Source organism: Zymoseptoria tritici, chromosome 3 (assembly GCF_000219625.1).
Source record: "Zymoseptoria tritici IPO323 chromosome 3, whole genome shotgun sequence".
Lineage (NCBI taxonomy): Eukaryota > Fungi > Ascomycota > Dothideomycetes > Mycosphaerellales > Mycosphaerellaceae > Zymoseptoria > Zymoseptoria tritici.
The window spans coordinates 497,652-523,284 of NC_018216.1; the positions used below are offsets into that span (position 1 = coordinate 497,652).

Below are 25,633 nucleotides of genomic sequence, written 5' to 3' on the forward strand. Positions count from 1 at the left end.
ACTACTATCCTAGGCACGGGTCTTTCCCTAAGGTTAAGAGATACGAGAGAACAACGATTGTACATAGATAGACTGCTGTCGCAAGACAGCCGTCCTACATAGTTATAGACTCCTATAGGACGTAAATGGAACAAACAAACAAAACAAACAACAAACATGGCGACGAGCACGTGGTGTCCGTCGCCCTATCTCAGGCTGTTATCGCAACATGAGGTGCCGTCCACAATTTCTAATGGTAGGAAGAAACAATCCCGTGATTCCACCAGTTACATGCAAGCCTCGCAAACATCGCTCCCTAAAAGCCGCCCTGATTCCTCTCTACTCGTCCAACAACGCACCCACAAGAGTCCACAACCACCCTCGCTAACAACTCACCCACCCTGCCCCGTCAACGACAACATCAAACTCTCTCCCAAAAAATGAAACTCTCCCACCTCCCCATCCTCCTCGCCCTACTCGCTTCCACCCTCGCAGACTTCGTGCGTCCCTCCCGCCAGACACTCCCTCTCTCACACCGCACCAAACTTGTCCTAACCCACTCCTCTCCCACAACAGACCTGCGAACTCCCCAGCGACGACCACGAAAACGGCAACTGCGTCGGCCACGGCCCCGACGCCGGAAAACAGCAGGATTGCAGCTTTGTAAGCTCCCATGCCCCATTGCATCCCATTCCCCCATCCCATTTCCATGCCCTCGTGTCCGCACGAGTCAGATCTTGACGCGGCGGTCCTCGCTCGTTTCGTTCGACTTCCCGACTGACCGTATGTTTGTGATTTGCGCTTGGTCAGGCCAGACCTTGCTTCGACGACCAACATCGATGCGAATTCCACTCCGGCACGTCCGAAGCGGCATGTGACCACTGCTGTGGGGATTAAAGGGCGAAAGCTTTTGTTTAAGAAGGGACCTGTATGCGAGTCGGACAAAGGTGCGGGCGATGCGGGCGATGCGGATGGCATGCGGAGGGAGCGCGGACGGACGGCGAGGAGGACGGTGAAACAGGCAGTGCGGGTAATGCCACGCAGTCCTTTTGTCGAACTTGAGGTTCTGTCGAATCGTATTTTCCATGTTGGCGTTGCTGCTGATCTCAATGTCAACGAAAACTCCCGAATATGTATATGCGGTGATGGGGTATCTCATGCGTCTCGCTCCAGAAAAGAAATCATCGATCGCAACAGAAACCGTCCCAGCAGAACTCTGCCACCATTCCTCCGATCAGTGCTCGAACCCTCGACATGCCCTTCAAAATGCTCATTTTTCCCTCCCAGCCTCCTCCCACAACACAACAAAAGCCAACTCGACCTCCACCTCCCTCCCCACTCCCCTCAAAATCTTCACCAACTGCCGAATCGCCGCCCGTCCTCTGACCTCATCCCTCACAATCCTCGGCAGCAACTTCTCATTACCCAAGTCCTTCTGACTTTTCACCCGTATTTCTTTGATCTTCTTACCGAGTCGGGCAATCTCCTCGGGAATATGCGCGTCAATGAGAGCGAAGAACTCTCTCGTTGTGGAAAAGTCTCGTAGTTCCATGTAATCGCTGAAGTCAAGGGTTGTGAGACCCCATTTGAGTTCGACGGTGACGTTGGGGAAAGGGAGGGGATAGATTTGAGTGAGGTCGTGGGCTTTCGGCGGAAAGGGTGCCATGGGGTTTGAGGGTACGGGTCTGGGAATGGGAATTGGACCGGGAGGATGGATGGGGGCGTAGTAGTGTCCGGTACCGCTTGAAGCGCGGCGTGAGTAGACAAGGGTTGGTGGGCCGCCTTGTCTACTTGCAAGAGAGGGTCGTGGGGTGTTGCTACTACTGTTGGGAGTGGGCGGATCCGAGGGAGCGCTCATTCGGGCAAGCAGGATGTTGATGTCGACGCGGGCTTCGGGATATTTGGTGAGTTTGTCTTTGAGGTTGCGGAGTTGTTGAGCGTCGAGGTCAGTGTTGGCGGCCATCATTTGGGCGACCACGGGAGTTTTGGCGAGGTCGCCGAGGATTTCTTCGGCTAGGCTTTGGCGTCTGCCGTGAGAAGGCAGGCCGGAAGTGATGAAAGGTAGGTTTGGAGGAGATGAGACTTGTCGAGGGTTGGCAAGAGGCCGCTGTGGAATCAAACGGCCTTGGTTGGGATAGGTGGGCGGACTTTGCGAGAGTTGTTGAGCGCCTTGCTGGGATGACGAAGGAAAGTGGTATAGTTGCGTGGCAGGTGATGACGGCAGATGATGCGGGCGTTGTAAAGGCACAGCACGTGGAGGGAGATTGCTCAGAGGTCGGACCACGGTGCGAGGCGAGACGGCGGCAGATGACGGAGACAAAGCAGAAGTGCTGTTAGGCTCCGTCGCTGTGTGACGTCGTATGCCAGATTCCACTGGTGGCTTTGGCCGTAGCATTTCACCATTATTCAGTCGTTGTTCAGGACTCTTCCCGCCGCGTGCTTCAGCGACTGGTATGATGGTGAGCGGAGACGCCGGACTGGCAGTAGGCTGCGCTCTGCGTCCAGGGAAAATATCGAGGAGTGGATTGACTGGAGGACCAGCCGTGGGTAATGACATGCGACGTTGCTGCATTGGAGAGGGCTCTCTCCTATGGACCGCATCAAGCTGCTCTGTGGCAGGGCTTTGGCGTTGTGGGGTCTCCTTTGGAACGCCCTTTTGCGCAGCATCGTTAATTGAATTAATCGCCTGGAATCCGGACGAGCGCCGTGGTGGTGGCGGGCTTATGTTTGTCAGAGGCGTATTGTCCGGCGCCGGCATTGCAGACAGTGCTGACGGCACTGGCGTCTCATATGGCGGAGCAGCTGGCGACTTGGCGTTGTCATCTTCATCATCGAATGCATCTATCAATTGAATGACGGCGGCATCTGCTTGAGGATCTGCAGAGCTCGCGACGCCAGCGGTAGCCGTTTCATGTGCTTCCGCTGTCCTTTGCGTGGCAGAAACATCTTGCGACTCCTTCTCGCCGGGAACTGGCGGTGCTTCCTTGGGATGTGGATGAGCGGAGGACTCCGAATTGACCTGTTTATTGCCGTCAATCGAAGTTTTTGGCGGTGTTGATGCACCGCCATTCTCACGCACTCGCTTTGATGCGGCCTCTGGCCCATGTCCGTCGATTCGTCGTCGCTTCACGCCAGCTCGAGGCGGATCGATGGATGCGACCGTGAATGATTGATCCATCCTACCAGCGTTGTCAGTTGCGCCGTCAGAGAAGAGAGAGCAAGACTTCAGCATACCTTGCCATTTCCTCTCGATAATCTTGCAGACGCTGATTCTTGGTTCTCGTGTCGGATCCTGACTCGGGCGTGGTGGAGCCTTCACCATTGTCTTGATTGCTAGACGACCCTCCGAATGGCAACCCATGTGGGAGGTATGGTTCAGCTGGTTGGGAGCCAACTCGCTCTGCATTATTTCGGTCCGACCATTCCACACTTTGAGTGCTGAAGGCGGGCTGACAATGTTCCAAAGGTCAGCGTTGTCAGTGCGAGAATGGTAGTTTTGATGCCTCCCGTGCCGTGCTTTCATTTCCGGAAAGAGCGCCGATTCCAAATGTGGAGAAAAGTTGTACATACCAGGGCCTGCCCATGAACATCATCCTGCATCTGGTCCATCGGCTCCATCTCGCTCCTGCGAGCAATGCGTCGCGCTTTCTGTAATTGATTGTCATGATACTTCACACACTTCTCCACAACAAGATCATGGAAGAGCTCGGTGAGTCTGCATCAACAAGTCATGTCAGCATGTGGCCTGCGACATCCAAAGAACAGGACCACCCACGTCTGCCGATCTGGTTCATCCGAATAATGCAAGTCCTTCGGATACCGACCGTCATATTTCTCCAGACTGGGAGTTTCCAGCCAGTTCGGTCGTTCGTCATCGCCAAAATCCGGCCAGAGAATCGGACCGTAGCGAGAGAACAAATCCAGAGAGGCTTTCTCCAGCGAGGCGGAAGATCGGATTTCGGTATTTGGTTTCGAGACGTATTGTTCCGCGATGACCTTGATATCGGAGAGGAGATCTTGGACCTGCAGATTAATGGTCAATGAGATTGCTCTTTTCGAAGGTCGCATGCATGAAATCTGCATACCACGGGACTGTCCTTGTTACCTTGGCGCGAAATTCCACGATCGGATTTCAGGCCAAGGGAGCGCTCGATGCTGACGAGATCGCCGTCGCTGCGTGCCATGGCGACGACTGCATAGAGGAGAACGGTCGAAAGGGAGTGTGTTCGAAGTGAGCATGTAGGAGAGATCGTAGGATCGTAGTGGAAAGCGAGATCCAAGCGGAAGATGGGCGGTGGCTGCCCCGCGGGCAAGAAAGAAGGTAGTCTACGTGTAGCAGCTTACCCACTGCTACCTCTAGCCTGAATCAATCTCCTAGCGCAGGACCGTACGAAGTTCCGGCTAGATCTACTACTAGACGTTCAAAGAGGGTGCACCGCCGGGTCTATCGTACGTCCGTGTACATCCGTGTACCTCTTACCTTTCAACGACAGACAAGGTCAACCCTTGCCTCGAGTGTCATTACTAAACCTCATCCATCATGACAGTCACATTCCTCTGATCGGTGTGCCCAAAATATGCAATCACATGAACCAGTCATGTTCCCTGTCGCAATTCATCAATCACACTCGCCTTAGCTGCCGCGCAGTGCGCACGGACACTATCCTCGTACAAATCTCCTAGCAAGAGCCGAGGCTTACGATCCCCATCACACTAAGTCCCGGCCTCCGGCACATGTAACAGGGGACCAACGACACTAGACGCGCGGCCGATGGTCGTAGCACCTGCCTATTGAGTGAGGCATGCCTCGTACTGATAGGGATGCGTGCGACTGGGCTAGGCCGGAATGTATTTGAATTTTCGATTGCTGATCATTCCGTCAGCTGCTTTCATCACCGCGAACGCAAGATCGTGAACCGTACGTGGTGCGACTGCGATATCCCTGTCGCGGCTGTCGCTTTCCGGTCTATCCGAAGCAACAACAGGGACATCCTATCTGGAGCGAAGTACTCCGCGCCGTCGCTCATGGACTTGCATGGATATATCATGAGGTACGGAGATCCGCATTGGGTAGCCAGTCCGACCGCCATTTATTGCCAATTGCTGGCGGTGAGCGAGTGGGTGATTACAGCATTCGGAACATCGCCCTACGCATCTCTGCTATTGTCTACAGCGAGTGTCGCCAAGCCGGCTAGAACATCACTGCTACAGGCTCCATCCAGCATACTGACTACAGCAAGATGAACAGAAAGGTAGCATTGGAGCAGCCGAATCGCCATCCCCATCGCCATGTACCTAGGTCACTTCGTTCGGGCAAAGCCGAGGTTCGGACACGACGTCGTACAACCTCAACTTGAACGACGCACGATACAAGCCTTGCATACCATACAATACTCACATCTCATCTCGCCTCCGATCTCCTTGAGCCATGTCCTCCCCTCCCGCAGAAACAAACACAGTCCTAACAAGTCACCCATCCTCCGGCATAACAGTTCTGACAATCAACCGTCCCACAGCCCGCAACGCCGTCAATCCAGCCACCGCACTCGCCCTATACAAATCCATCCTCCAATTCGAACAGGACGCAACACAAAGAATCCTCATCCTCAATGGCGCCAACGGAACTTTTTGCGCTGGCTTCGACCTCAAATCCGTCGCCCAAAATTCCTCCTCCAAACCGCATTATGACGTCCACGATGTCCGCGGCACGATTGCACCGATGGGACCGTCCAGACTGCGAATCAGCAAGCCCTGCATCGTCGCAGTAAGTGGATATGCCGTTGCGGGAGGGTTGGAATTGAGTCTCTTGGGTGATCTGAGGGTCGTGGAGGAGGGGAGTGTGTTTGGCGTCTTCTGCAGACGATGGGGAGTGCGTTCCTCCTTCCATCCTTCCTTCGCCTTGTTGTCGCGGGCATATCGAGCTATGGCTCCGCTTTGTATATGAAATGGATCCAAGTGATACTGATAGATTCACAGGTCCCACTCATCGATGGAGGAACCGTTCGTCTCCAAGCCATCGTGGGACTAGGCCGCGCCCTCGACATGATCCTCACCGGCCGCCCCGTCTCCGCCACCGAAGCGCTCTCCATGGGTCTCGCGAACCGTATCGTACCCAAAGGCCAAGCTCTCTCCGAAGCGATCAAGTTGGCACAGCAACTCGTGCAATTTCCGCCGATATGTATGAACGCCGATCGAACGTCAGCATATCACGCAGCGTACGACGCAAGGAGTTTCGAGGAGGCGATGAAATTCGAATTCGCGAACGGCGTGGGAGCGACGAAGGCGGAGGGCGTAGAGGGTGCGAGGAGATTTCGAGAGGGAAAAGGGAGGGGTGGGGACTTTTCGAAGTTGTGAGTATCTTGTCTGTCCAAATGCTCACAACATATATGTAGCGTCCGTCATTCGCCCTATTTCACAGCCTCCTCACAACATCCATTAAAGCATCCTCTTCACCCCTCGCCTCATCACCTCCTCCCCTCCACTCGCAATAAGTCCCCACTCCGCCACCGTCGCCCCCGTTCCGTTCTTTTCGTTCTGCGTCCCCGATTGCGCCTGGTTCCCCCGAATCTCCAACGTCGCAAATCGCGCACTCCAAACCGGCTCCGGCAGTGTGACATTCGTGGTATTGCTCATATACGGCCGGATTACAAACTCGTTCTCCACGTTGAAGGGATCGCTAATCTTCACATTGTCGCTGGATGTCACATTGACCGCCGGCACGGACGTGGTGTCGGAAAGGTTGTGGAATGTCACGGCGTAGTACGTGGGAGGAGCTTGCGCCCAGTCGAAGTGGATCGCGCTGATGGGTACGAAGGGTTGGGGGAGTTCGACGGTGAGGGAAGAGGTGGTATTGGAGTAGAGAGGTTGCCAGACTGTGCTGACGGCGCCGTCGACGGCCGAGAGAGGGAATTGACCCGGGACGTAGTCGGTATCAGAAGAGACGGGGCGGCACTGGGCGATATTACCCGGATCGGTTTTCGTTTCGCCAATTTGCCGGTTGGGGACCGTGAGTGTGTCGTTCGGGTGAAGGGAGTAGACCTCTGTGCCTTCGAGGGAGATCGTGACCGGGATGGGGCTGTTGGTGAAAGTGGTGTTGGCATTTTCGAGAGGGGCGGAGAGCCGAGTTAGAGTGGTGTGCGTCGAGTTGGAGACGGCTTTGATGGGCCAGCCTTGCCAGTAGATTGTGCGGTAGGTCAGATTGGGGATCTGTGGTGGGAGGGAGGGGTCGATGTTGAGGTGTTCTGGGGTCAGGCGGAGACCCAGGTAGCCGAATACAGCGACTCGGTTGGCGCCTCCGACGCCTGTCAGGAAGGGGAAGGCGGGGTGGGTGCCTCCGTTTAAGGTCCAGTCGTCGATGAGTTGCTCGCTAAATTGGAACCATGGACCGCGGGTGTAGGGCTGAGAGCCGTAGAGGTCGTAGGTGTATGATGCGCAGCCGGAGGGACTTTCTCTATTGGCTACGATGCTGAAGACTCCGTAAGTCATGGCTGGTCCATCGGCAGATTGGGCGGCGGCGTAGTAGTCGAGGTTGCTGAGCGAGTATGGGTTTGGGTATTGGAGGAAGTCGTCGATCAGGACGATATCCGCCTGCTTGACAGTGATACTGCCGTTCTGGCTCGCATACTCCAAGATGATGTTCGCTTGCTCAGACACCGGAATTGTGATGAGCGAGGATATGTTCGCCCACGTCTCGTTGGCTTCCATGCCGAACCGCTGTCGAAAATCATTCGTGCTGTTGAGATGGCTTGACATCAAAACCATGGTAAAGCCCACATTTGTTTGGAAGTTGGCGTATTCGTCCGGATCAGTTGCGTTGTACAGCTCATACAGTCCCGTCGTTTCGTTGAAAGTGACCAGATCGGCGTAGAATTGAGCAATGGAGTCGTAGATGGGGAACAGTTCCTCCTTGAAGTACTCCGTGTCGCCAGTAACGACCCAGTAGTTCTGAAACTCCAGCGCAATGTCGCCGTTGAGGTGGTACTGATAGTCGAAGCAAGGTCCGGTTCCCGTGCAATTACCCAAGCGACCACTGGTCCAAGAGTATGCGGCGCCCTCAGGCGAAAACTTTCCCGTCTCATTCTGGCTCGACTGGTACGCAGTCAGGACGTTAGCCTGAGCTTGGGCGTATCGATCAACTCGATAGCGAGCAATCTGTTTCGCAGCTTGCGGGAAGGAGACGACGAGGCCGGGCTGCATCCAGACTTCGGTGTCCCAGAAGACGAGACCGGCATAGCAGGAGCCACCTAGACCGCAGACGCTGATGCTGTTGACATCAAGTCGTGTTGTGTTGTTGGCAGCCATGATTGCGTTGGCACTGACGGTGTTCTGTAAAAGCTGGAAGGGGTTCGTGATAGCTGTGATTTGAAGCTCCAGGACATCTGCGTCGAAAGCGAGAGATCCACCAGTATCTCTGAAGTCATCCACGCTGTCCTCTGGCATGACAGTCTTCCATTCCTGCACATGAGACTCGTAGAGACACTCATATCCGGTGGTGGCGGCGCTCGCGGAAGCGTTCAAGGCGGTCTCCTTGGGGTCCGTGAAGGCATCGCTCGAAGCTCCGCCGATGTGCTTCGTGATGGTAGACGTCTTGCCTCCCGTCAAAGCCACATCCATAGCCTGCGCAATCGTAGAGCTGTTACTTCCAGTCACAGACTCCGTATCGAACAGTCTCCGACTGGTCGCATTGCACGAATCGTCTCCAACCAGCGTCGAAGCAATGTACGCCGTAACATTGCTCAGCCCATCAGGACTCACACCAGAGTGGATCATCGGTCGGTCAGAATGGTACTCCTTGCCCACAAACTGCGTCCGTACCGCACAATCTCCATCCAACACATCCACCACCGTAACATTGACGTCCCTTTCCGCCGTAAGCTGTACCCTCACCAACCCGACATTGACCAACAACTTATGCACCAACATCTCATACTGCACTCCAATAGGCACCCCACCGCTCGGCGTCCAGGTGAAACTCCACTCCATCACACCCCTCCTCACATCCAGCGTCGAGCTAAACCCACTCACCTCCTCCTCCCTCACATTCGCATCCAACACACTCTCCCCAGCCACAACCACCAACCCACCCCAATGCGGCACCCCCGAAATCACACTCTCCCCACCATACTGATTCAACCACCCAAAATTCGTGCCATTCGTCTCCGGCTGGGAATCCCAAAACCCGGCGATCGTCGCAAAACTCTGCCGCCGATCAAACAACGGCCAGCCATTGATGTTATCTCCATTCACCGGATCGTCGACGTCGAAGAAGGGACCAATGGCGGCGAGGTTGATTCCCAGGTAGCCGTTGGCGAGGGACATGCGGGATTGGTAGTGGTGCGGATCGAGGTGGGTGGTGGTGATGCGCCAAGCGGAGTCGTCCCAGGTTGTGCCATTGAAGCGGGTGTTGTAGATGGTCGCGGAAGCGGCGCTGAAGAGCGCAGCGAGGGTGAGGGCGAGCATTTTGCCTGTAGGGAGAGGGTGTTAGTTTGGTGAGGTGGAATGTAGAAGGTGGAGAGTTTTTATGGTGAGCGAGAAGCAGGGTTTTTTCCTTCGTGCCCAAGAAGACTCATTCACTGGTTCACCCACCTCTTCGACCCAACGGTATACTTCTCCAGTCCAACCACGAAACGTCCAAACTCACCTTTCAGCTAAGCCCAAATCGGGCTATATCCTCAAAGAGAGGTTTCTAATAAGATGTCCTTCTCCCAGACCGGCGTTTTGGTGAATGGAAATAGAGGGAAGGGTTGTTGTGCAGACTTACGCAGAGTCAGACGGACTCGTGACTTTATGCGCCGATCATCATCAGTCGGACCGGCTTAAGTATATGCATTGTGCAAAGAAGTGGAGAGAACTTCGAAGGCAGCTGACATGTGCGTCCACGCGAGCGACTTCGAAGAAAAGCATCGAACCGGTGACGTGGGTGGGGTCGGCACGGGCTCCCCGCTCTGCACTCCGCACTCGCTTCCATGGACCATTTTGGGACAGACCGAAGTCAAACAAGTGAGTTTCGCAAACGAGAACTTGTGCCTGACGATCGAGCCAGATCAAAAGTCTAACGACCGATCAGTTCGAAGCATTCATTTATGCTACCTACCCAGAAACCACCCAAAGCAACGCCAGCTCTATTGTTGAAGTCGCACCCCCCAGTCCGATGAACCACTTGTTTAAAGGGCCATTCCTATCCTGACCGGTCCACCAACGCCTCGCTTGAACGCTGTTGAAGACCAAAATGTTGAAGATGCATGCTCACGACGACTTTCCATCGTCGTCGCGGACACGGGTGTGTTGAAGCTCGTTTCGTTTCGTTATTCCACGCTGCCTCACGTAGGCATGGGAGCAGCAGCGCCTGTCAGCCCTTCGACTTGCTCGAGAGACTCGACTGGTGCACAGCTAGTATGGAAAGTCAGCATGTGTAGTCTTGGAATGTAGGGTGGTCAGCAACATACCTGCAGAACAAGTTCATATCACCATACGCATCATCCAGCCTCGTCACCGTCGGCCAAAACTTCTTCTCCTTCAGGTGATCCAGCGGGTACGCGGCATTCTCCCTGGTATACGGACGATCCCACTTGCTCAGGATCAAATCCTTCATGCTGTGCGGCGCCATCTTCAAAACATTGCCATCCCTCGGCTGCTTGCCCTGCTCGATCTCCGCAATCTCCTCGCGAATCGAGATGAGCGCGTCGCAAAAGCGGTCGAGTTCGTTCTTCGACTCGGACTCGGTGGGTTCGATCATTAGAGTATTGGCGACGGGCCAAGACATGGTAGGGGAGTGGAAGCCGTAGTCTTGCAGACGCTTGGCGATGTCGATGACTTCGATGCCGGCCGTCTCCTTGAACTTGCGGGTGTCGAGGATGAACTCGTGTGCGCAGCGGCCATTATCGTTGGTGTAGAGGATCGGGTAGTGGGGCTTCAGGCGGGACTGAATGTAGTTGGCGTTGAGGAGGGTGATTTTTGTGGCGTGTGTGAGACCGCGGGCGCCCATCATCTTGATGTAGGCCCAGCTGATGGGGAGAATGCTGGCAGAACCCCAAGGTGCACCAGAAATTGGAGCGATCGCCTTCTCGCCGCCAACATTCGCAACGAGAGGGTGGCCGGGGAGGTATGGAGAAAGATGCTTTGCTACGCCGATTGGACCAACGCCAGGGCCACCACCACCGTGAGGAATGCAGAAAGTCTTGTGGAGATTCAAGTGGCAGACATCCGCGCCAATCTCACCTGGCGAGCAGAGACCGATCTGGGCGTTCATGTTGGCGCCGTCCATGTAGACTTGTCCGCCGTGCTTGTGAACAATGTCACAAGCCTCCTTGACCTGGGGCTCGAATACGCCGAAGGTGGATGGGTATGTGATCATGATAGCACCGAGTTCCTCGCTGTACTTCTCGCACTTGGCCTTCAGATCGACCATGTCCAAGTTACCAGTACCGGGGTCACACTTGATGGTCACGACACGCATACCAGCCATCGCCGCAGAGGCGGGGTTGGTACCGTGGGCTGAGACCGGGATAAGGCAGATATCACGCTTCTTGCCAGGTTGGTCTTCTTGGTACTTGCGGATGACACGAAGACCCGCAAACTCTCCTTGAGCGCCCGAGTTGGGCTGGAGAGAGACGGAGTGGAAGCCAGTAATTTCTGAAAGGTCCGCTTCCAACTCTCCAATCATCTTGGCGTAACCCTTGGTCTGGTCGCTGGGAGCGAAAGGATGAATGTTGGCGAATTCTGGCCAGGAGATTGGCACCATTTCAGTCGTAGCATTGAGCTTCATCGTGCAGGAGCCGAGCGGAATCATCGAGTGGACAAGAGACAGATCCTTGGACTGCAGGTGGTACATGTAGCGGAGAATCTCAGTCTCGGAGTGATAGGAGTTGAAGACTGGGTGGGTCAAGTATTCGGAAGTGCGTACGAGCGACTTTGGAACACCCCCAGTCGCGGTCACGCTCTGAGCGAGTTGGTCAACATCGACATCATCGGTGGTGAATGCGCGGAAAATCTCCTCAATCTGCTTCTTGCCGACAGTCTCATCGACAGTAATGCCGACGTGCTCGTCGTCGATTACGCGGAAGTTGGTCATGAAGTTCTGAGCAGTCTTGGTGACAAAGCCGCGAGCATCGTGCTTCTTGACGACAACCGTGTCGAACGCAACGGGCTGGCGGACTTCGAGACCACCACTCTCGAGACCCTTGGCAAGGACCTGCGCCATCTTTGCGACCTTCTCTGCGATCTTCTTCAAGCCGGCAGGACCGTGGTAAACTGCGTACATAGCGCTCATGTTGGCGAGCAGAGCCTGTGCAGTGCAAATGTTGCTAGTGGCCTTCTCGCGGCGGATATGCTGCTCGCGAGTCTGAAGCGCAAGACGGGCTGCGTTGTTTCCGAGGCGATCCTTGGACAGACCGATCAAGCGACCTGGAATCTTCCGCTTGTGCTTCTCACTGACAGCAAAGAAGGCCGCGTGAGGTCCACCGAAACCGAATGGAACACCAAATCGTTGAGCATTGCCGAAAGCGACGTCTGCACCAAACTCACCCGGAGGAGTGAGTAGGGTCAGAGCAAGGAGGTCGGTGGCTACTGCGAACGTGCCCTTGAGCTTGTGGACCTTGTCCGCCAGCCCACGGTAGTCCTCGACACCGCCCAATGTGTCGGGATACTGTGCGAGGACACCAATCAGATCCTCTCCGAGCTCTTCAACACGGCTGCTGTTGTTGGCGAGGACATCGCCGACCTCAATTTTGATACCAAAACCATGAGCACGGCTCTCCAACACAGCAAGCGTCTGCGGATGGCAAAGGTGGGACACAAAGTATGTCTTGTTCGGTCGCTTCAGGCGAGTCGCTGGCATTGCGTTCATCGACAGAGTCATGGCCTCAGCCGCTGCAGTAGCCTCGTCCAAAACGGAGGCATTGGAAATGGCAAGACCAGTCAGGTCGCATACCATCGTCTGGTAGTTGAGCAAAGACTCCAGTCGGCCTTGACTGATCTCAGGCTGATATGGAGTGTAGCTGGTGTACCATGCCGGGTTCTCCAAAATATTGCGCTTGATCACCTCTGGAACTCTGGTGCCTGCATATCCGCACCCGATATAACTCTTGTAGACCTTGTTCTCACTAGCAATCTGTCGCAGCCGCGTAAGAAGTTGGCTCTCCGAGTATCCGCCCGACTCGCTGGGCACAGATCCCGATTCTGGGATAGGTCCCTCCACCTTCAAATCTTTCTTCGACAGAATCGTGCTTGGCAGGACCTGGGACACGAACTCGTCCAAGCTGCTTGCCGGCGGATCGAGCACTTTGAGCATCTCCTCGGTGGATTCGGCGGTCGGGCCAATGTGGCGGCGGGCGAACGTGTCGAGAGGAGCGAAGAGCGAGGCATTGTCGATTTGAGTCTGTGGTTTACCTGACTCCGAGTCGGCGGAAGAGCTCGAGTAGAATCCTCGAGTGGTAGTATGCTTAGCACGTGCGAGAGCCGGGAGTCGTGCAGCTGGCTGCTTGACGATAAGGCATCGTGGCGACAGGGGACGTCGTGTCGCCAGCCATTGGGCGCGCAAACGAAGAGCTGTAGCAGACATGTCGAGTAAGCTGTGCAACGCGCACTGTGGCGTGTGTAAGCTCAGTCGGTGTAGCTCTCTCTCTCTCTCCGCTGGAGGAACAATCCTTTTCTTTGTGCGTGTATTCGGCCTGGTCCGTGGCCTCGTCGAGTGTGAGAACCAGCAAGCAGGTGGAAGGACTGATGTGTAGCAGAAGAAGATGGAGAGTCAGTCTTCAGGAGATCTGCAAGAAATGTGAGACTACACTCATCACGACCCTGAAGGTGGAAATGTTGCCTTAGCTTAGGACGGCGGGCAGCTTTTTCGCCCACCACCCGGGATCTCAAACTCAATCTGGGCCGCCGCTAAGCGATAAGAGATAACCGCGTGAGGATTCCGGGCGTACTGCTGCTGTTTAAGGAAATGTCTTCCCCGACATCCATCTTCTCTCGACTGCGAACATGCCGTTCCTGCGACGATTTGACTGGGGAACTGCGTCGTGACCTTGTTCCCTGCCTTGTTCTGCTACACTTGACTAATCGGAGCCATCTTCTCTCACGTTTTGAGTCGAGCCTGACGAAGCCTCGATAGCCGCACTACCCGCTATCTGCATCCGCTCCATGTTTGGACCATGTTTGGACCTTGTTGAAACTCGAAATTGGGACGAGATGAAGACAGCGATCATTTTGGCACTTTCAATGGTGTAAGGCAGTGCCCAAAAGTGTTCTTGACAGTTGATCTTCTGGCAATGTTGAGAACATCGACTTTGAGCAAGATGTATGGAATCAGTGATATTGAATCTGTAAGACCACCACTCTTAAGACGAAGAATACACCGGCAATCTTGACAGCGGGCATGGTTGGGTGTCTGGTGTTTTGTGAAGTGGTCGGCTTGGAGAGGTTCGGATATGATATACACGTTCGTGATGAGATTTCAGAGCAGCGACGCATGTCTCTCAAGCATTTCCAGCGTGATTGACAGGGCAATGCGAGCGATGAGCAACGTCTGGACCAACACTTTCCGTTCCAGGGCCTCGCTGGCTTCTTCCCCGTCTTCTTCTCGGATCTCTATGAGATGGCAGAGAACCCGATGACACCATGTAGCCGCCTTCATACTTGACCACGCCACGCCTCGCAAGACAGACCGTACACTACCGTGAGTGGCTTGCGAGGCCACAAACATCTCACGCGAGCGGTGGAAGCCAGCGCTGTCACAATTGCGAGTTCTCTGTCTGCCGTGTCTTTTTGTCGGGCGGACTGCACCAGCGGAGGCTGCCATGCGAGCAGACGTCGTCATCAGCGCTCAGGCTTTCCATGCATTCTTCTTATCGGTCTCATCTTCCCTTCGGATACACCGTCACCATCCCGACGCAATCAGGCTATCGGGCGAAGCCTGATCCCCCGAGAGTTCGATGATATCCCCAGAAGGGGTGTCGGGCGAAATCCGACGTAGGCACCTTGTACTCCCGGCGAGTATCCCACGAAAACGATCGAGCGGCGGCCTGTGGCAACGTAGAACTGTCGCAAGTCACTCCCGATCCTTTTGCATATTCCAAAAGCTCGAACAATCCAATGTTGCAAATGAACTCGACATGAAGAGGATGTCGTCCGCAGATGGAGGAAGTGCCCTGGTAAGCTTTCTCCCAGCCACGTGAGCCACGCAACACGTCACCCGGAAACGTCGGATCAGCGTAGGCCAAGGCTCCCAAGAAGGCTCCCAACTCGATGAAGAAGGTGTGTATTACTCTGACCTTCCTCGATCGTCCTTTTGCATACATCCTGGAAGCTCACACAACATCCGAGCACTTAATTCGAAACGTATCAGAGAGCTCAAGATAGAAGTCGTACGACCCGCGAGACAGACATCAATACCGTACCTTGGAACTCGGCCAACATCTCAAATCCTAGGGAAAAGTGACCAACGGCGAAAGGAAACAAACCATACAACAACCCGAAACACACGTCCATCAAAATGCTCCTCACCCTCGCCCTCTCCTTCGCCTTCGCCAGCCTCACACCCGCCCAGATCACCACCGACTCCGGACTCCTCGCTTACACCACCAGCGTCGGCCCCTGCACCACAAACACCATTCCGGAATCCGACCTCGTCTTCAGCATCCAAACCGACACAGTCGTCGAAACGCCCGGCCCACAATCCGCGTGCACATATATCGTCAACGCCGACAACCCATCTCAAATCGTCAGCACGTTGACGCCCGCGAGCGTGATTCCCACGGTCTCTGTCCCGAGCACCGCGGATGTGATTTTGATTAGCGGGTCTGGGTCATCAACGACGTCCGGTTCGGGAGCCGTGGTCACGGAGACGGCGGTGGTTTCTACGACTGGTGGGGAGGAGGTCACGGAGACGGTGACGAGGACGAGTGGTGGTGCGGCGTCGAGGACCAGTGAGACGGCGGTGCCGCCGGCTTCGACGACGGCGGACGGAGCTGCGGCTGGAAGGGGAGTTGCTGGGGAGGTGTTTGGTGTTGCTGGGTTTGTGGCGATGGTGGCTGGGTTTCTGATGTAGGTCTAGGGTTATCGTTGGCGAGGCAGGGAGTGATGGAGGTGGTTTGTCTTGAGGCAGTGAGTGAGATCAGAGTGTTGGAACATTTCTCACTTTAAGTCGCTGCGATGCGAGGTCGAGGACAGTTTCTTCAGAATGAAGATGCAGGAAACCCACATCTCTCAGGTTGTGGTGACAATGTGAAGTCTTGATATGCAGGCTATACTAAAGAGCGGAGCTGAGGCCTTGCAAGAGTGTGTCAAAGTCGGCGTTGCCTGATCCGGTTGCTTGTGTCCAAGAGCCGATGTAACGATTGCTTGAACCCAATATCCCGCCGGTTCAACAGTCCCTCCCTCGTCATGTCCCTGGACGACGCCGATGATTGCCACAAGTAATCACTAAAACGGACAAATGCAATAGCCGTCGGAACTGCGCGCAAGTCAATACGCGGACGGTGGTAGACACGAATGAACACAAGAGGGATCTGGCTCACCAAGCGCCGTTCTTTGCAGGGCATGTATTCTTGCATTTGTTGTCGTCGTTGCCGCAGGGGATGTTCCCTTCGCCTGCCTGTACACGCAAGTCTCTCGTTAGCAATTGTGCAAGATTATTCGAAGATGCGGCCATGTCGTACTGGCGCCGCGAGGACGGGAGCGACGAGAGCCACGAAGACGGCGGCGATGAGAGTTTGGAATTTCATCTTGGAGTTATTTGGTGGTGGATGTTGATGGGTCGTTCAGCTTGTTTGGTTATTTGTTGCTGGCAGTGGAAAAGTGATCTGAATTCCGCGAGTGAGAGCTGCCTCTATAAGTGTTGCGATGGCCGGCACCGGTCGGCATCGCTCAGGGAATATCCCTAGAAATGGTTTTCTGCCGAAACGTCAGCAGCAGACAGGTCATCGCCGCATTGATCGCGACCATCGCAAAGTCATGCCTCCTTTTCTGCGAGGAGAAAGGCCACTCCGAGGTACTCATCATCACTCTCCACGAAATAGCCCTCGGTGCAACGGGCACTTCGCTGTCTGGGTGGAAACACCTCAAGTTGGCAACGGCAGCACGGCCAGGAAGCTGAAAGAGAGCGTCCGGAGCTCAGCACAAGGAACATCAAGTGTCCATCCCAGCACGGGTCGCGCGGACTTGCTTCACTTCACCGAGGTGATGATAACCACCGGAATGAAACCACGGCCTTTGTTCGTGCCCACGACCCCTGGTGCTCCTAGTTCCGTATGGAGTTCCTCTTGCCCATCTAGCGCTCTCCCGCCTTATGCCAAGGTCATCAACAGCTTGTGACTTTTTGGGGTGTCGCTGGTTTCGTGGCGATCATGGTCGAAGGAAGAGAATTGTGAAAGAAGACACAACAGCACGGTCTGAAACTTGCTGACGTCGTGCTGTGAAGTGCAGGCATTCATCCATGTCAACACCTTTGCTTGCACACTACACAATCATCATCGCAACATCAACATCAATCATCTCATCTTCATGTTTCTTCCTTGTCACCACAGTCCTCAAGGCGAGCGGCCAGTCAATTTGACCAGCCACGGCTCGCCTCCGAAACAGCACGAGACGCCATGAACAGCTCGGACGTTGCCGAATGCTCCTGTGGCAGAAGCGCGGTTTCGACAACGAGTGAAGCCAACACGCCGACCCCAAAACAGCAGACTGATCCTCCACGGCAGTTGCATTCGTCTTTCAAATAGCCGGCTCCCATTCATCCGTTGACGTGAGGTTCCAATAGATCTACGGTACTCCGCAATTGCATCATGAATTGAGTTCCGCCTCCAAGAGCTTCAGAGCTTCTAGACCCATGAAGGTCGATCGACGTGCTTTCGCATATAAGAACACCCGCCACCCGCTTCAACACACTTTCCAAACCCCGTGATACTGACTAGACCATACGCTTCGTCACCATGGCCCCACCAATCATCCACGTCGACTACGACTTCTCCCCCTACGGCCAAAAAACCAAACTCCTCCTGCACGCCTCCGGCGTGTCCTTCAAGAAACTCGACGTCCCCGCCGTGCTCCCCCGCAAAGACCTCGAAGCTCTCGGAATCACCTACCGCCGCATCCCGCTCCTCGCCGTCGGGAAAGACATCTACCTCGACAGCTCGAAAATTCAACAAATCACCGTGGCCAGCCTCGGCTCCATCCCGCAGTCGCCGGCTGATAAAGCGTACCAAACATGGGGCGATACGGTGTTCAATGAAGTCCTGGGTTTGATTCCCCAGCAGGTCCTCTCGCCGGAGTTTGTCAAAGATCGAGAGACGGTGTTCCCGATCGTGAAAAGGCCGGACTTGGCGACGATTCGGCCGAGTGCGTTGGCGGGCTTTCAATCGAGGTTGAGGGAGGTGGAGGAGGATTTTCTGGGAAAGTCGCAGGGGCCGTTCATTAATGGGGAGAAGATTTCCATGGCGGATGTGCATGTTGCGTGGGCGGTGAGATGGGCTTTGAATGATCTGGGAGCGGGAAAGGATAAGGGGTGTGGGAAGGAGGATTTCCCGAAGGTGTATAGGTTAATTGAGGCGCTGCCGGAAGTGAAGCCGGAGGTTCTGAGTGGCGATGAGGCGCATAAGGTGATTCGGGAGAGTGAGTATTCCGCCAGTGGACCGACGAGTGTGATGAAGGATGAGGCGTTGGGGCTGGAAGCTGGGACGCAGGTGACGATTGAGAGTTTTGAGTGCGTTTTCATGTCCGTGATGGTCTACAATTCGCTAACGTTGGAGTAGTTCGACACCTGGAGCCCACCCTCAAGCCGGCAAACTGGTCGGTACCAGCATCGACGAAGTGGTGATCGAAGTCACCGACGGCATTCGTCTGCATTTCCCCAAGATCGGATACATCGTACGCGCGCAGTAGTGCTCCATACGATTGGTAGATACCTATCTCGGCGTGCTGCGTAGTAGACTTTGCACAGTGGATAGACCGTAACGCTTGTAAATCAAGAGGCATCCATCTCTCAGATCTTCTCCTTCGGCTCTTGAGCCCTTCCATCCTGACTATGAGTCTCACTCTCGTCTTCGCCCTTTCCAGAGTAGACATCATCGCGAGCACCCAATTCGTTCATGGCCTCTTCTTCGCGATCGTAGTGGTGGAATGTGAACCAGAAGATGACGGCGGTCAAGGCAGCGGCAATGGAGACACCGGTGTCTGCAATAAAGGTCAGTGGAAGTCGAAGCTTGATCTAAAGAGAAGTCATGAACTTACACATGTACATGATCGCCGGGTCGCCGGTAGCAGGCACCAGAGCTTCGCTGAGCGCCGATCCAATAGCGTTGGTAAAGAGGTACAGCGACTGCACGAAAGACTTCATCGACGGCGGGGCCTTGGTGTACGCATACTCCAGTCCAGTAACCGAGATGAAGATCTCCGCCACACCGATGAAAATGTACGCCGGCGTCTGCACCGCGATGTGCACATTGTTGGGCAGTTTCTTGTTACCGTCCATGCCTGCTGGACATCCGCCTGGGTTGCCGTAGCAGGGTCCGGAGGAGTAGATGATGTGTTGCACGATGGCGGCGTAGGCCAGGCAGAGCGAGGCGAGGAAGAAGCCGATGGTGATGCGGGCGATGGGTTTGAGCTCGATGTGGTAGCGGCGGAGGGCGGGGTAGACGACGCGGTCGAGGATGGGGATGAAGACGATGATCTAGGGGAAGATGTCAGTTGCTGTTGAGTGTGGGTGCATGAAAGAGTCTCAAAGGCTGCGCTTACCGAGATGGGATCTAGAGGGAACAAGTCAGCAGGAAATCTAATGCAGCTGGGGAGACAATGACATACCAAAGTTCTGCATCAAGTCGTTGGGCATGCCGTGACCTTCCATCTGGCCGGCTTGCGATACAAAGTTGGAGGAGAATTGTCCGTAGCAAACCCAGAAGACCGGGTAGACTTGGATAGGTCAGCAGAGATCCAAGAATACTAGAGGAGCATACTTACAAGTGAACACTTTGCACGCTCGGAGCGCACGCTTGAGTTCCTCAACGAAGTGGTCATTCCATGGCACTGCCTTTGCCTTTCCATTTGCCGCGCGCCACGATGGCTTAGCAGCGTTGGTGTTCCTGTTGGCGATCATCATGCCAATAGCCTTGAAGGAGTCGGTGATGACACGGCCTTGAGGTGGTCGATCGATGTATTTGCCGCGGCAAAGAACGAGTACAACGACGCCCAAGGAGAACATGATGAAGCACATCAAATATGCCGTCCAGAAACCCTTGTACTTCTCCATGAAAGGCGTGGCCAGGAGAGAGAGACATCCGATGTTGATGCAGGCGTAGAACATCATGTAAATACGCTGGTAGGTGATCGCAGGGTTGATCACGACACGTTCGCCAGATGGGAGTGTCTTGACAGCCATAATGCGTCGAGTGTACTGGTCGGCGATCAGAGGTGCGATGTTGGACTTGATACCGCCGGTGCCGAAAGCAATCACGATGATACAGGTCACATATCCTCCAAGCGCGGCGCCGTGTTCGATTGATGTCGGAAGTGCGGTGGTCCAGAGGATGATCAGACCGCACCAGTAGATCCCGGCGAAAATGAGAATGGTCTTGTACTTTCCGAGATATTGGTCGGCAATGATGGCACCGAGAATTGGCGTAACGTAGGCAAAGAATTGGAAGAACAGGTTGAGTCCAGTTGCTACGACAATGTCAATATTGATCGACATGAAGAAGACATGCGATTGCGCATACCACCAGCATGGCCAAGTCCGAGACCGGGAGCACCATCTCTTCCGTCTGGGTGGTTGTTGATGTAGTTCTGGAACAGCCCTGTAGATGCGGTCAGCAAATGTGCACTCTGGCTAGAACAGTACTGCACGAACCTTGACAGCCGTAGTAGGTGAAGCGCTCGCAAAGCTCTACCACCGCGACCAAGTATGCAGACTTCGGGAACTTGTCTCCAATATGGCGAAGGGTCTGCTTCTCGACCTCGGACGGTTCCTGGTCATCTGGTGTTGGTTGCTGTTCAGCATCACCGGCCGTCAATCCGCCCTTTTTATTCTCGACGATTGGCAAGTCGGCTCCAGCCATGTCGGCATGGTTGCGGTCACCGATCGACCCGTTCCTTTGCTGAAGAGTGGCGTGCAGCTCGGCGGCTGTGTCTTCGTGATTCATCTTGAAGTTTGTATGCAGAGATGGTAGGACGGGAAGCAGCAGGGATCAGAGAACCAGAGCGAGAAATGACGATGCTTATCACGAACAGCAGGAACGGTGATGCCTGTGCGGGGGCGTCTCACAGGACTATCTGATCAATTGCTTTTTCGAGTCTCTCCACCGAGAAGGATCACAACGATCATGAAGGCTGATTGATGGAGCACCAATGCCGTCGCACAGATTACGTCCGGCCCTCGCCTACCGCACGTGTCGAAATTGCTGATCCAGGGCTCGCACGCGAGTTTGATGTGGAGGCGATGTGGACGAGCGATCCGAACTGACACCGAAACGGGTCAATGGTGCCTATCAGCCAATTGCGTAGTGAAGCCAAGAAGCAGAGGGTTACATGGTGCGAAGCTTGTCTCGTACGAAGTTGCGCCGTGCTGCGAATCCTCTGCCGATTGTCCCGGCCAAGACTTTGGAGGAAAGCCTCTGGTGTTGCTTGTCGGGGCTTGTCGTGCTTGTTCGTACTCTCGAGTGGCGCTTGAGGTATGATAGTTGTGGGATGCTTGAGCCTCGAGACCGTGTCAATTCCTGCAAACGGCGGACAGTTCTGTTCCAAGCTTCATCTCATCCCACAGTGAATGCGGCAACAGTCCTTTCGGCTACGAGCGGGACCCAGCCCGAGAGGTCATCCTTCGGCTCAGGCAGGTACCTCCTACAGCACTTAGGCAAGAGATTTGCGAGCTCGGAATGCTTTCCGAGAGACGATGGCCGATATGAACCTCTCGTGATGATTTCGCCCAATAGCAGTGCAGCCGGCTTATTCGAATGCGAAGAAAGACTTGTAGTGGGCCGAGCGCCGCTCTGCTTACTCAGTTATTGTTGCCTCAGGCATGATATTTGTCCTTAGCGTGGACGTAAGGGTCGACCCTTGTCCCTTGCCCTTCTTCGTCCTTCTCAGCACTCACTTCAAGGCCGTCATCTATCTTCACCTTGCGTGGAGCCTCGAAATGCGTGTGAAAATGCGGTGCCAGACAGGACTGTAAAGGCTCGCCCAGCCTCAGCCGCACTCGGCAGGCTGCATATGCAGAGGCACCGGTGGCTGTGTCACGGGAAGTAGACCACCATGCTGTGCTTTTAACCATCGTTATTTACATCTTCTAACGTGGCACGAACCGATTTAAGAGTATGAGCGAAGAAGCTGCTGACATTGACCGGAGCGCGGCCTGTTCCGGTATCATAGGTCGCGCGACCGAAGTTCACAAGGAGAAAATCCGCCCATTGAGGCCATACACATATTCGCGCATTCCTGAAGATGACAGATGGATCCGTATCGTACACCTGGAGCCTGCACCTGAGACGACATCGCCTCTCCGAGCCACCGTCACGACCGATCGTCTGGAGCCTCGGCTGTTCTATGAAGCATTGTCGTACTCCTGGCGAAGTCCGTCCGTGACCGAGCCACTTGTCCTGGACGACCAGTATCTTGCAGTCACGACCAACCTCGCCGCAGCACTACGGGCACTCCGTCTCGCCACTGAACGTCGGGTCTTGTGGATTGATGCTATCTGTATCAACCAGACCGACATTGAGGAGAAGAATCGTCAGGTCCTTCTCATGAGGGAAATCTACACGCATAGCTCACGGACTATCGTCTGGTTGGGGCCTAGCGACAGACTGATCCGGAAGGAATTCGAGTTGATCCGACAGGAGAGAGAGGCAGGCGAGATCGAATTGTTGTTGTATCATTTGCCGAATGCCCTTTCTGCTCTCCGTACCCAACGGGTGGCAGCAGAATGCCCTTGGATATCGCGTGTGTGGGTCGTACAAGAGGCTTCATTCTCCCGTACGATCACGGTACAGTGCGGCGCTGATCAATGTGGATGGGATGCCTTCCTTTCGAATTGCCAGTCCTTCTGGGGCGCCTGGTTTTTGGATTCTTCCGTGGGCCAGCAAATTCGGACTATGGCTTTGACGAGAAGGATGATTAAGCGTGGACTGCGGCTTGGACTTCTTGAAGCCCTGCGCTTCTACAGGCCTCTCAACTATACCCGAGCCCTGGACAAGGTCTATGCGGTTGTCGGTCTATTGCAACGGCCGGACGAAGTCGTCATCGACTACGCCAAAGATCACAGGACGTTGTATCGAGACGTCGCGTTGCTCGCGATGGCGCAAACGAGATCCCTGGATATCTTGGGCGATGCAGTGCAAAGATCTCACAGTACAAATCGCGATGACATGAAGTCTTGGATCCCTGACTGGTCTGACAACGATAGCACGGGAGCCATCGCCCCGGGCTGGACTTTGGAGTACCTACGACATCCGGAGTCGGACGGGGCGATGTCTTCGTCGCCAGCAAATTCCGCGACCGCCATCGCAGCCGCTTCTTCGCCGACACTTCGACCCTCTACGCAATTCTGCGCCAGCAATGATCACTTCGCCATGCCGATCTTAGCGCTTGATGGAAGTATCACGCTCGAGGCGCAGTTCATTGATAGCATTGCAGAAGTCGGGCTGTATGTTCCGAGCACGTTTGAGATTTTCGCCTATCTGGCCCCAAGGCGCCTGGCTTTTCCGACCCTCTGGTATTCCTAAGATACTACAAGCATTCGGGAACAGTCTACAGAGTTGGGTGAACGTGGCTTGCAGGATCAATGGACCTCATGGAGCACTGGACGATTCATACATAACCGGGCAGCCGATAAAAGAGGCACTGTACTTCAGCTTGACTAAGCAAGAGCTACCGTGGAACCGGGAGCTCTCTGATTCCCTTGAGCTCGTTGTAACGGCTGTCGCAATTCACCGTCGGAGCCTGGATCGCGCGCTGTGGCTGCTCAAGCACCTTATCATGCCACTCCCGTTTCCCTTCTCCCTTGCAATTCTGCTCATATCCCTCGGTCTATACGCCATCCTGCACCCTGTCGAAGTCATTGCACTGGATCCACTGGATGAACCATCAGGAAGACTATCCCGAACCGCGGACCGACAATATTGCTCTTGAAAAGTACTTGACGACCATCGGCCGCACCGACAAAGGCTTGCTCGGGACGTTTCCTGGTCCTACGCTCGCATCGACTGGGAGGCTACCGACCATTCCAGGCGACTCTGTCGTTCTCTTCAAAGGAGCCTCAATGCCATTCGTCATCAGACAATCCGGCGAGCAATGGAGACTGATCGGCGAGGCATATGTGCACGGCATTATGTACGGCGCCGCGTTCGATCCATCCCGTTGTGTACCAATCAGCATTTGCTAGCTCATATACGATGTAGCATTGGGGAATTGATCTGGCACGAGAGCGAGACTACCGTTAGGTATAACCGCATTGAGCGCATCCTGTTCATTGCCCGTTGGTGGAGAGGTAAGTGGCAAGGAACATCAACGGTACAGCCACGGTGGCCAGGCCAGGAGTACTGCAACTATTATCAGACTCGTCGCCAGCGTCGCCCCCACTGGTCCTGTCTGAATTTTCGTGCACCCCATCAGAATTGTCGTCCTGCAAGAAGCCTGCTCGAGACAAGCCAAGAAAGGAGTAGCAGCTGAAGAGAAGCCTTGATTACCAAACCATCGCCACGCAAGACTCATCAGGAATTGTCTGTTGCTGAATGTGCCAACCCTCGAGGAACCAGTTCAATGCGCCATGACTGCGTCCGGGGTCTATCGTCCAACGACATGGTCCCTCAATCCACCTCACGTTCAATCGAACGGTGGCCATTCCAGCGACTCTAATGCCGTTCTGGCCCAAACGTGGCAAGCGATTTAATCGGACGAGACTAGAGGAGACGGACTGTAAGCGCAGGTCGAGGTGTGAGTGCGAGAGCGTTGGCGACGATCTGATCGCTCCCTTCGCGGACTCCATCATCCTCCAGGCGGATGGACTCGTGGTCCACCTACCGTTGGTACTGAGTTAGTTTCTTCTTGTCCTCCCCTTTGCGCTGGCCTTGAAGTTGTTGGCTGCTGGTCTGCTTCGCCTGGTCTGGCACCTTCCATTGTGGATCGAATATGGAACTTTCAGCATGCTGGACTGAATCGATCCCCCGGAGTCGAGTTCAGCACGCAGGGTGATCTGACGACAGTCGGCCACACGGACGATGGCATGCGCGAACCTCGCATACTGTTGACTTCAGCTCTTGTCGGTTGAGGACAGAAGATTGGCACGAATATCAACATCACAGCCATATTAGCAGATGCACGAGTACCACAACGATCGATGGATGCGTTACCATTGTCGCTCCCGCTGTCCGCACTTTCGTGCACTCCGTTAGCACCGTCGTCGTATGCGGGCAATCGACCGGGTTTCGAAGGTCATCCCGCTCTACTGCCGGTTCGTTACCTCGCTGGAAACTGTGACGGTGTACGAGACGAATTTTGCTTTTCGAGTACGGCCCGAACAGGATGCGATTGGGGTTTATGAAGGCAACAAAGCATGCTGAAGGGAACTTTCAAAGGGGGGATCATGCCATGATGCCGGATACTGGTGGCTGTACCCCAGTTGGGATATGACTTGGCGAAGACCTGTCATGTATGGGAAGTGTCGCTATTCGAATGA

General features: G+C 54.7%; 8 protein-coding genes across 8 annotated transcripts; 3 read left to right on the plus strand and 5 right to left on the minus strand.

Annotated features, from left to right (window-relative positions):
- Positions 1–1,249: 1,249 nt before the first annotated feature.
- MYCGRDRAFT_108441 (uncharacterized protein) lies at positions 1,250–4,163 on the minus strand (the record flags this gene model as incomplete). The annotated part of the gene is made up of 5 exons (XM_003854556.1): positions 1,250–3,158; positions 3,214–3,428; positions 3,550–3,694; positions 3,755–4,002; positions 4,065–4,163. 5 exons carry the CDS (start codon positions 4,161–4,163, stop codon positions 1,250–1,252), a joined length of 2,616 nt encoding a protein of 871 aa, XP_003854604.1.
- A 1,244-nt stretch (positions 4,164–5,407) lies between these two features.
- On the plus strand, positions 5,408–6,333 carry MYCGRDRAFT_37766 (uncharacterized protein; the record flags this gene model as incomplete). The annotated part of the gene is made up of 2 exons (XM_003853625.1): positions 5,408–5,848; positions 5,956–6,333. 2 exons carry the CDS (start codon positions 5,408–5,410, stop codon positions 6,331–6,333), a joined length of 819 nt encoding a protein of 272 aa, XP_003853673.1.
- Positions 6,334–6,414: 81 nt separating this feature from the next.
- Positions 6,415–9,438, minus strand: MgATC1 (putative acid trehalase; the record flags this gene model as incomplete). Its single annotated transcript, XM_003854555.1, has 1 exon — positions 6,415–9,438. One exon carries the CDS (start codon positions 9,436–9,438, stop codon positions 6,415–6,417), a length of 3,024 nt encoding a protein of 1,007 aa, XP_003854603.1.
- Positions 9,439–10,298: 860 nt separating this feature from the next.
- On the minus strand, positions 10,299–13,537 carry MYCGRDRAFT_69333 (glycine dehydrogenase [decarboxylating], mitochondrial; the record flags this gene model as incomplete). Its single annotated transcript, XM_003854554.1, has 2 exons — positions 10,299–10,368; positions 10,425–13,537. The coding sequence occupies 2 exons, from the start codon at positions 13,535–13,537 to the stop codon at positions 10,299–10,301; spliced, it is 3,183 nt and encodes a 1,060-aa protein (XP_003854602.1).
- Positions 13,538–15,406: 1,869 nt separating this feature from the next.
- MYCGRDRAFT_79783 (uncharacterized protein) lies at positions 15,407–16,247 on the plus strand (the record flags this gene model as incomplete). Its single annotated transcript, XM_003853626.1, has 1 exon — positions 15,407–16,247. One exon carries the CDS (start codon positions 15,467–15,469, stop codon positions 16,019–16,021), a length of 555 nt encoding a protein of 184 aa, XP_003853674.1.
- Positions 16,248–18,952: 2,705 nt separating this feature from the next.
- MYCGRDRAFT_69338 (uncharacterized protein) lies at positions 18,953–21,104 on the minus strand (the record flags this gene model as incomplete). Its single annotated transcript, XM_003854553.1, has 7 exons — positions 18,953–19,143; positions 19,201–19,639; positions 19,705–19,715; positions 19,771–19,878; positions 19,927–20,628; positions 20,682–20,759; positions 20,813–21,104. The coding sequence occupies 7 exons, from the start codon at positions 21,102–21,104 to the stop codon at positions 18,953–18,955; spliced, it is 1,821 nt and encodes a 606-aa protein (XP_003854601.1).
- Positions 21,105–22,274: 1,170 nt separating this feature from the next.
- Positions 22,275–22,910, plus strand: MYCGRDRAFT_37870 (uncharacterized protein; the record flags this gene model as incomplete). Its single annotated transcript, XM_003853627.1, has 1 exon — positions 22,275–22,910. A coding segment is annotated over one exon (636 nt), but the record flags the coding sequence as incomplete, so codon positions are not given.
- Positions 22,911–24,415: 1,505 nt separating this feature from the next.
- Positions 24,416–24,865, minus strand: MYCGRDRAFT_103569 (uncharacterized protein; the record flags this gene model as incomplete). Its single annotated transcript, XM_003854552.1, has 1 exon — positions 24,416–24,865. The coding sequence occupies one exon, from the start codon at positions 24,667–24,669 to the stop codon at positions 24,463–24,465; it is 207 nt and encodes a 68-aa protein (XP_003854600.1).
- Between the last annotated feature and the right edge of the window lie 768 nt (positions 24,866–25,633).